At 41.3% G+C, this 10,628-nt stretch overlaps 1 protein-coding gene across 1 annotated transcript; it reads right to left on the reverse strand.

Moving 5' to 3' along the window:
• Positions 1-66: 66 nt before the first annotated feature.
• cdk4 (cyclin-dependent kinase 4) lies at positions 67-10,412 on the reverse strand. Its single transcript, XM_035631448.2, has 8 exons — positions 10,150-10,412; positions 5,050-5,284; positions 4,805-4,940; positions 4,485-4,652; positions 3,418-3,527; positions 2,211-2,261; positions 1,990-2,125; positions 67-1,025 (listed from the first exon to the last, which is right to left on the reverse strand). The coding sequence occupies exons 2-8, from the start codon at positions 5,265-5,267 to the stop codon at positions 924-926; spliced, it is 921 nt and encodes a 306-aa protein (XP_035487341.1). The 5' UTR covers positions 5,268-5,284; positions 10,150-10,412; the 3' UTR covers positions 67-923.
• Between the last annotated feature and the right edge of the window lie 216 nt (positions 10,413-10,628).

Consider the following 10,628-nt stretch of genomic DNA (forward strand, 5'->3'; position numbering starts at 1 on the left):
ATAACTTTGAATTATTGTCAGTATTCAACATTGTTAAGTGTGCTTTTCACGAAATTTTTCAGGCAGTTCAGTTTTTATAGAATCACATTTATTAATTTCATATAGACTTCGATCTGTATAATAATAACACACAAATAAAGCCTAAATGTGATTAAAACTGTAGGTGCAGCGCTCGTTGATTTCAGATGGTTTTACCAACGGGGGAAAAAAAGGTTAAACATAAAATGAGATCCAACCGTTCAGTGATCCAATAAAAGAAACTTTTACTATATCAGCATTTAAGAGCAATACCAGTATTTTTTAATACATGTCTTTCTTGTGCGTTTTTGTTCTGCTACATCAGACTATTGTTGCCTTTTTTTCATGATTTCAATAGAGTTAAGTTTCATAATTTTCACACAGATTTTCACCATTTCTGCCAGAAATACAGTAAATTCACCAACAACTGCTTTGCCTGTTTTGACCCCCTGAGGTGGCACTCGTGTCAGACTTTGTTCAGCCTGTAACAAGAACAGGCAACATTTCCGCTTCCTTCTGTCTAAACACTGTACAAAAGTAACAAGAGCCACATTTGAGAAGAGATGAGACGTTTCTGTTGAAGAGTCCCTGCTGATGAGAATGATACAGAATCCAAACATCAAAAACACTGGTACTGTCCTTGAAGACATGACATGTTAACATCATTAACTGTGACATTTACATGTTGGAAAGCAATCCAGTGATTGTTAAGTTCACTCTTCTTCATTTTTTTATCCCATTTCTCAGGCTTTAATCCTTTTTGACGCAGAAGTAAGAAAATAAAATCCCAAAGCATAACCTAGATATCTTGAAAGGCAATGCAATGAATGAAATTGAAATCCTTTATGGTCAGGTCAGGTCTAAACTTAGACACTGTTACCTCTCGCGTATTTCACTGTATCACTTCATCTCTTTGTCTGGGTCAGTGTCTCCTCGTCTCGGAAATATGGATGTTCTAGTGCATTCAGGGCGGATATTCGTTTCAAGGGGTCAAAGGTCAGCATGTTCTGCGTAGGAAACAATTGGAAGATGTCAGTCCTGTGTCACTGTCAAACTCCAGGTTTCAAAGTATTAGTTTCACATTTTGAGAAACACCTTTATCACTCTCTTGCCAAGCCTTAGGCAAGGAGGTTGATACTGCTCGTTTGTCTGCACAGTTCATATGAAGCATAAAACACTGGAAACAGGGCAAACAGCTGGCTCTGTCCAAAGGTGATAAAAAAAATCCACTGATGAGCACCTTCAAAATCTAATTTATAAATATGTAATAACATAACATATCGTGTTTGTTTAATCCATACAAAATAAAAAGTTAAATAAAATGGCACTTTGTCTGTTTATGTGCCAGACTCATTCATCTGTACCAGTTGCCAGGCAACCAGCAGAAACTCGAGGCAGTTACTGGTTGAAAATTGTCAAAGCAATAGAAAACACTGGATAGTCACAAAAATGAACTAATATAACTCCTTATCTTCATTTGGTCATTATGGTTCATTTTAATTCAGGCCTTGTTATTTCAATATACTTTTGCCTGATAGTGTCTTTCTATTATTTTGCGCTTATAAAACCTATTTTTTCCGGATTATATCACATGGAGACAGAATGTCATTGGTCATTGTTTTTTTTTGTTTTTTTTACAGACACTGGTAAACTACATATTAATCCATAAGAAAAGCAATAATTTTAGGTCTAATTTTCAATTTTATCTGCACTTTGTAAATGGAACAGAAATAATACTTTAAACCTGCTCTGGCCCCTAGATTAATCAGATGATTTTCAGAAGTTAGGAGATTATTGTGGTTTGTGTTGAATATCACCAGACTTTGAGCAAAGACAATTATTCTGGAGTCTGATCTTACTTGTCTATTACTGTCCTGATCTTAACTCTGTTTACAAGTGAAAGTGCATCAGTTACCGGGCAGGATAGATCTTCACTGTAATTTTCAAATCAAAATCTGAAGCAAATCTTACCATCAATAGTTGTGCCCCCTGCTCATTTATCTCTGAGACAAATTCAGCAATCGGGCGAGGCATGAACGAGGGGAAGTTTTTTCTCGAGAGTGTAACATCAGTCGGCCACTCGTCCTCTGGTGGCAAGCCAATAACTCTGAAATGACATTCATTTTCAATGAAATAGGTACAGATAGAATCACCTGCTCAAATAAATGTGATGGGAAGTGTTTGTAACTCACTCCAAAATCTTCCCAAGTTGGTCCACTTCTGAATCCCCACAGAACAATGGTCTAAACAGACAAAGACTTTATTTTGAGACATGAATATCTTTACCCAGACTGACCAACGTCATCATGCAATGTGTCCTTTTTACCAGTAGATGGAGCTACTGTGTATCACTGAGCTGATCAGCAAGACGTAGCAAAAAGTCTCAGGCAACTCCCTCACCAAATACTACTGCCTTGAAATTCACTGACTCTGACTTTTGAAATTGTAAAAAAAAAAAAAAAAAAAGCAAGTCTCAGTCTATGAGTTGTCAGTTGGTTTGGTTTGTACCAGCAGTTTGGGGAAGTCTTAAAAAACTGTTAAGGACCATGGAATGTGCTTACCTTTGAACTCTAATTAAATGATGTGATATATCTTTCCCTGAAGTCATAGATAATCTCATGTGATACATTAACAAATACAATCCGAACATCCAGAACTTCTGCAAAAGTCAGCAGCGCTTTGTAAGAGTCAAAATCTGGACACATCACTAATGTACCTACTGTAGTCAATGAGAGAAATGAGTTTTAATCAACATAACATTATGAATATTTCCATATTTTCAAGCCGTTAATTGCAAATGTATAATATGTTTTTCACTCTCTTGACTTAACTTGAAAAAGTCAACACTGATATATAGTACAATATGGCACAGGAGTTTTGTCCATATTTAACCAATTGATAGCGATATAGTAAAATAACCATATTTAGCCATAATCTATCCTTAAGCTTACGCCAGCCTTACCCTCAGTGTTTTAGTAACCTTAACTGAACAACAAATGAGAGGCTGGACATACCATACTTTGTGTGCCCTACGCTCATTGCATAGGATTTGTGAGCAGTATAAAAGAAAACAGCAGTATTTTCCTCCAAAATGTTTGGTTGAATGAATCAAAGCTAATCAAACGTATTTGGTGAGGCAAACGCTGAGAAACTAAAAATCTCTGTGTGCACAAACCTCCACCTTGCTAAGATACCTTCAGGTCAGGATATGTAATCAAATCTCTGCTTCTTTTCACATCAATCAGTCATATCACCACCGATATCTAGTACGTGGTAATATTTGACCAAACTGCATGAAAAAGACTGGATTCAAACAATGACGCACACATACACAAACACAGTGATCTAATCACCACAGTGCGTCGGCCATTTAATCTGAACATTATTCTGATGACTCACTTGCGTCGGAACATCTCAGCGAAGATGCAGCCGGTGCTCCAGATATCTACAGGTGTGGCATAACTGGTTTGTAGCAGAACCTCGGGAGGCCGATACCACAGTGTCACCACCTAAGAGACACAGATATGTCCATCAACACTAGTTGTTATAATGCAGGTACATGCACCCAATAACTTTCAGAGGGAATGATTTAACTATAGTGGTGGTTATACAGGTTTTGGCTTGTTAGTGATGAAAATTTTTACATTAGCATTTTCCAAAACCTACATTTCTAGACTTCTAACCATCAAAGTGGCAAATTTTTTACTTAATTTTACTACATTACAAATTTCAAGCTCTACTGTGTTTGTGCGTGTGTAGAGCTAATTACCTAAATGCCAAGGAGGAAATGTGATTGGTTTCATTTGTGTGTTTGTTTTTCAGCAGGATTAATCAAAAAGTTGTGGAACAGATTTGCATGAGCATTTTCATCAAACACAGGTTTCGACATTTTGAGTCATATCTTAATATCTGACATTTTGAGTCATTTCTTCCAAAAATGTGTAGGTCAGATGGAGATGGGAATGCACGTTTTTGGGTGCAGCAGCATGTGAGGTGGGGATTGCTCAGCCACGGCGGAGGTCTGCGCTCTCTGAGTGCTCTTGTTAGCAAATTTGAACTACCTAGCGAACCTTGCAAAGTCTTAGCTTAGACAGTGAACCTAGTAATCATGAGCTACCTGATGAACATTAACATGTAAGCACAGTCACTGCCACCATGTCCCTACTGAAATAATCAACAAATTTATGCTATGATGTCAGGAACAAATAATAAGCTGATGTGGACGTTGCCATAAAAGTCCTGTGACCTTCGTATTCACAGGGTTAATGTTTGGCAGCAGTCTGACAAATGTTGAAACCTGAATTTGAAACATCTAAGAGCACCGTCGGCAAAAAAAAGAAAAAGATCAGTATGATAGATTAGGTATCTAGGGCAAATTTTCAATGGGTAAGGGTTGATTTGTATTTTGAACTGAGTGCATGACACAAAAAAACTACTGGGACTACATGGCCCAGGCGTGTCCTTACCACAGGAGTGAGAGCCATGTGGCAGCTGTAGATCCGGGCTAGTCCGAAGTCTGCCAGCTTCACCTGGCCCTGGCTGGTCACCAGGATATTCTCTGGTTTCAGGTCTCGGTGCATCACGCGGTTAGAGTGAAGGAATGCAAGACCACACAGCAACTGCCTCATCAAGTCCTGAATAAAACACACGGATATATTTTATATGATACTAAACATTTTAACAGATCAAGCTAAGATGTAAGTTGTTTATTTTACGCCTCAATAAAAAAACATTGCATAATTTCCATATTGTTTATGTTCTGTACAGTTTAGATATTGTTTCTCACTTTAATGCGGTCAGGAGATAATCCGGGGGCCGGAGCTCTCTCGAGGTATGTCTTGAGGTCTTGGTCCACATGTTCAAATACCAGAGTGACTTTAGTCTCCTGATCCGACCTCTTGGTGGCACATACATCCATGAGTCTAACACATGCAATCAAAACAGTGAATCGCGTGATAAGTCACCCACAGTGGATTGTAGACAATACAGGATGAAACACTGCAAAGACAGACAAACAAACAAAAAATATACCTGACTACGTTTGGGTGATCAAATTGCTCCAGCCTTTTCAACAGAGCCACCTCTCGGACTGTGGAGATCGGCAGGCCATTTTGGTCCGTCTGGACACGGACGCTCTTCAGAGCGACAAACTGCCCACTCTCCGTGTCCCGGGCCTTATAAACAGTCCCATAAGCGCCTCCTCCGATCTCTGCCACTGGCTCGTACTGGATACTGGTGGCGTGGGCCATTGCCAAGGTGAAACAGACTGAGAGACACACATACACAACACAAAAAGATGATGCAGAAACTATGAATGCTTGTAAAATAATAGACAAATAAAAATAATGATAATGCATTGCTGTATTATGTGGATTCAATCACACAAACAGCCTGGAGCTGTTCTACTTAAAATGAACAAGGGGAATAAGTGGGACACCATATCCTCATATGATACACATCACTACATGGTAACACACACACTACCACCTCCACGTGTCAATCAAAAGGTCCCTCGACTCAACCATACAAAGTAGCAAGTTGAGTCGCAACAAAAATCAACTGTGAAATCACAACTGATTATTGTAGGAGATAAATTTGGTAGATTTAAAAAATGAAATAAAAATGAAAAACACAAAACAATGTGACGAACAAATAATCACCAAAGCTCACAGATTTGGGATGAACAAAACTACTTTTTGTAAAACATTGTTTATTGTTTTTTTAATTTTATTTAGTTCAGTTTGTTTTCCCACTCTTCCACTATTTCTTGATATCTAAATGGTTATATTTGCAGACTAAGTCCAAATAAGATATAAGTTTATAATTCCAAATGTCGATCACTACAATAGGGCAGATGACATGACACAATGACAATGCTAACATACTGATGTTTAGTAGGTCTATTTACCATGTTTCCAATTTTACTTTCGCATATTAGCATGCTAACATTTGCTATTTAGTGCTAAATGCAAAATACAACTGAGGCTGTTGGGGAAAGTGACTGTTTTTTGCGGGTATTTCAATGAACTCGTGGCTGAGAGAGAAACCGGTGGATCATCTGCAATAAAAATGGAACAGTGCGCAGGCTGAACTTAAGAAGATGAAGTTCATTGTCATTTCTTCTACAAATATGTCACACCCATAATTAATGGATGCTCCTTAACAAGATCTTGTGCATCTGTTTTTAAGAGAATAAATCTATTTTCAGCCAGCAGCCTGCCCCAGACGGTGTCGCCAAAAGACATTTGCACATTAGGACCTCATGGGGGCTTCATAGAAAAATCTATTCTGCTCATGTTTTCATGAAGTCTGTAAATTCCTTGAAATGTGCATCTGATTCCACCTGTAGCATCACTACTTTTTGTTTTGTTCATTGAAATTTATTTGGACTTTTGCAACTCATCTGCCTCAGCTTGTTCCTTGGACAGCATCGTCATTCCTGAAGTTCTTCAGTGTTGCCTCGGCTACAGGAAGCATCAGTTTAAAAGAGGGGGGAAGGAGTGGTACAGGAGCGAGGAGAGAGCTTTACTCATCAGTCACAGCAGCTTTCACGTCCTGTTTGTCTGAGCTTTTTTTCGCTAAAAACAGCCAACTGCCTCTGTGGCAGAAAATGTCCCTGTATGAGGGCAGTTAACTGTGAAGTTATGGGCCAGAAAACCAAAACAATTGGCTGAAAGATGCTCCATAAATCTTCACAGGTGATAATTCTCTGTGGCTTCATCTTTAATAAGTAACCCATTTCAAAATACAAAGTCACAGTCACACAGTCATTTTTGTCTCAATGTCAATATAAAATATTGATTGATGCATCTTTAACACACGAGGTGAAAAAAATCTTTATATTAGAACAATTCTGGCACCTATTGTTGCAGCTAAGTGCAAAGTGTTTCATGTCCATTTGTTCTGGTTTCTATCAGAGCATAGCTTCGTAAGAGCTCTCTCGACGAAGTACCTGACCTCCTCCAAGAGGTCAAATCACTCACAGAATGGGATGCCATTTTACTTGACATAGGTTTTTTTGGCCACTGCTTAACCAGCACAGGAAACATCAACCACTCAAACCAAACAGCTCTCTGTACCGATGCTCCTCTATTCTCTCTGACTCATCCCCTCTGTCACCTGCCAGACATTATTCATCTCCTTCCTTTTGTTTAGGTCTCAGCCTGTCTAATCTGTCAGACCAGTTTGGTACAATTCCCCTGTACGAGAGGCAGACAGCTCAGCCTGTTCTCAATTCCTCATCTCAATTTACATAATTTAATAAATAGTCATCCAATGATCAAGGGTTGTTTTCGCATTCATTGTTTTGTGATACAATGACTCTTTAGAATATGTAGGTTCATGTCAATATTTTTCCACTTACATGTTCATTTGGATTCTTCCGACTACTTACTGGAAAAAAAATATATGTGACCGATTAGCTGACGAATGAGAGCCCCCAGGTGTTCCCAGAAAAACACTGGCTCTGCCATCTTGCCTTTTTCCCATGGTGCATCCCGGTGCCATCTCTTCCACACAAACAGTCGTCCACATGATGTAGAAGAAAAACGTGATGCGTCACACCAGGCCGCCACCTTCCATTGCTCCATGGTCAAGTTTAGATGCTCACATGCCTAACAGGGTAGTTAACAGTAGCTCCTCTGTTGGATAGGACCACACAGGCAAGCCTTGTCTACCCACACACATCACTGAGCCTAAGTTACCCATTGGTATTCTTTGAACCACTTTTGGTAGGTACAAAACATTGCATGCCAGGTAGACCCCATCAAGACCTTCCGTTTTTGAGATGCTCTGACCCAGTCAATCGCAATCTGGCCCGTGTCAATTTCACTCAGGTCGTTAGGCTTGCCTGTTCTTCCTGCTTCCGACAAATCAACTTCAAACACTGACAGTTCACCTGCTTCCTAACATGTCTCGCCCCTTGACAGGTGGCAGTATAGCAAAAAAATAATCACTGCTGTTTACTTTACCTGTTGGTGGTTTTAATGTTGTGGCTGATCCGTGTATATGCAACTTACACTGATCAGTTGTCTTAATAGTAACAGAAAAAAAATAAACTGGCAACCCACCGTGACATCACCCATTGGTTGGTGAACTGCCACTATGAAGCCTCGAGTTTAGTATTTTGGCCAGCGCCATCTTGGTTTGTTGAAACCAGAAGTATTTGGAGGAGCGGGGGGTGGGTCTGACTGAGAGCTCGTCCACTGCACGTCCACCTACAGCTGAAACCTACCCCCATTGGACGGTGCTAGCTGTCAATCACACAGTATCCATGCTGCAAAGCAAACCTTGGGCTATCATCTATTTTACTCTAGATTATATAATTTATAGGCCTGTCACGGAATATTGTCCTAGAAGTTATTGCGATAAACAATATTATCAGAATCATCTGAGCTTGAAGTTTAGGCCTTTTGATCTTTGCTCGTGCAAGTCCTACACAAAAGCACAATTTTTTAAGTTCTTAATATAAACTCTAGAAGATCGTTTGTTGCATTATTATGGTTGAAGAAAACCACATTTCTTCCTCTTCTGCAAAGAAAGTTGAGTCAGAGTTTCTGCAGACAAGAATCTGTCTGCATTCTTGTCTATCTGCTAGAAAAACAAAATCCGGCCGACAACATCCATGTGGGAACTCAACATGCAAATAAAACTATCTCCCCTGCAAAATAAGATACCCCCCCCTAAAAAACATAGTGGAATGTCTTATTTTTCTGAGCAGAGTTGACATATTTAATAGAAACCTCTTTTTCTTTCATTCATGTAGAGGCAACATGTGAACTTTAATGTTACTACTGCAATTAACTACATGCACATTCAACATGGGGGAGAAGAAAAAACATTTGACTTCATCTCTGGTTGAGATAATGTTATCTAAACTATAGCTCACGTGCATTCATTTTCTAATTATGTCATAACTTGTATGTTAACTTGTTTTTTTATTCTAAATACATTCATATACATATTATATATAGATAGATATATATACAAACACATTTTTTTTGTATTTTCTTTGGTCGGCTCTATCGATCATGCATTACACATAGTTTCCAGATGAATGAGTGACCCGTGAAAGTGAAGTTGCATCTGATTGTAGGAGTTTACCATCAACTCATTGAGAGTGAAACATTCCTCTGCAGGTTGTGTGGCAACTGGTGTGGGAGGCAGCACAGCCCCAAAGGCCCACAGAGTCTGTTCTATACTTGTGGACAGAGAAAGATAGGGCCTCGGTTTTAAAACTGTGGAAAGTTACTTACTTACTTTTGCAGTATTGTCGAAAACTAAAGTGCAGATAAGCAGTGAGCCACTATCTGCAGTAATGTCATCCGGCTGGTTTATCCGACAGCCGCTTGCACCGTGTCCTTGATTTCACAACAGGGCAAAACACCAATTTCGACTTCAAAAGAGAAACTTCCCCACTGACTCACAGCAGCCGCCTGTTGAAAGATCATGAATGATGGGGCTTGTTGTGGTCCTGGTGCCACCGGAAGCGGTCAGGCTGTGCGCGACTCGTCGCCCTGAAAACTTCCTTCCCCCGGTTCCTTCTCCGTGACACGGCGCCTGGAAGGTTTAGAGACACCGGGGTCGTTCAACCTACCCGCCCACGACAGACATCGATCGGCCGCGACGCAGCCTGTCAGTATTGATTGACACGCGGACCGGAAGCTCGCGCGTTCTCCCGCACTTTTCATTCATTTTTTTTTATTTTTTTTATCTGCTCGATCGAGACGCGTCGCGTCGCGTCGCCGCCGGACATTGGAGGCTCGTGGGCGGATGAGGCGGAGAAGAAGGGAGCGGGGGCCGACGGAACAGCCCTGTGCGTCCGACACGTGGTGCTCCTCCATGGCGCTCCTTTGTTCGTTAAAGTGGGGAGGGGAGAGAGGAGAGCCGCGGCGGCGGCGGCGGCTCCACGGGCCACGGGGACTAGTTCCTCCTCACCTACACGTCCACTGACGTGGCGGAGGGCAACGCGCCGCGGCGGAGGAGACACGTCCCCCGCCTGCGAGTGGCGTTTCTCCCACATAAAGCGCCACATTAGATTAAAAACAAGACATCGGCGGGTCCGACACGTGACTCGCTCCCCCCGCGTGTGATGTGAACGACGGCGGAGACGCGGGGCTCGTGTGGACTCACCTCGCCCGCTGGCTGGCTCTCTGCGGCGGCTCGTCTACTTCAGCGCCGCGAGGAGGACATGTTCATCCATGTGCCACGTATCGTCCGACTCCCACAGACCCGGTCGTGTCGGGGCGGGTCGGGGCCCGGATGGAGGCTCTCGGCCCGGCGGTGGGTCCGACGAGGAAGAGGCCCAGGCGAGCGGCACGGTTCTACACCTCCTCCACTGTGTCTGCGTGGGTTCCTCTCTTCTTCCTCCAGCCTGAACTCTTTTTGGGGTTGTCGCTTCCTGTTGCTTCTAGCAACTCTTGGAGGAGGCGGAGCTAAAAAATAAAATATAAAAATAAAATCTCCAAAAGCACAAAAAATGTATCTATATATGAAAGAACTTTAACTTGACGATGTTTGTTTGTGTGCGTATTCAGTCATCATCATAAAACGATAATAATAATAAACATATCACAATGTGAGGCGGAAGCAAAAGCTTATATATGCCAATG

This window comes from Scophthalmus maximus, chromosome 6 (assembly GCF_022379125.1).
Source record: "Scophthalmus maximus strain ysfricsl-2021 chromosome 6, ASM2237912v1, whole genome shotgun sequence".
Taxonomy (NCBI): Eukaryota; Metazoa; Chordata; class Actinopteri; order Pleuronectiformes; family Scophthalmidae; genus Scophthalmus; species Scophthalmus maximus.

What these genes read in the sequence shown, in the direction of transcription:
- cdk4 (XM_035631448.2), bottom strand. Translation starts at nt 5,267, where the DNA reads ATGGCCCACGCCACCAGTATCCAGTACGAGCCAGTGGCAGAGATCGGA. An exon ending in GATCACCCAAACGTAGTCAG is followed by an intron (nt 4,941 to 5,049) that starts GTATATTTTTTG and finishes TGCATGTGTTAG; the next exon opens with ACTCATGGATGTATGTGCCA. An exon ending in AGGGGGCACAACTATTGATG is followed by an intron (nt 1,026 to 1,989) that starts GTAAGATTTGCT and finishes TTTCCTACGCAG; the next exon opens with AACATGCTGACCTTTGACCC.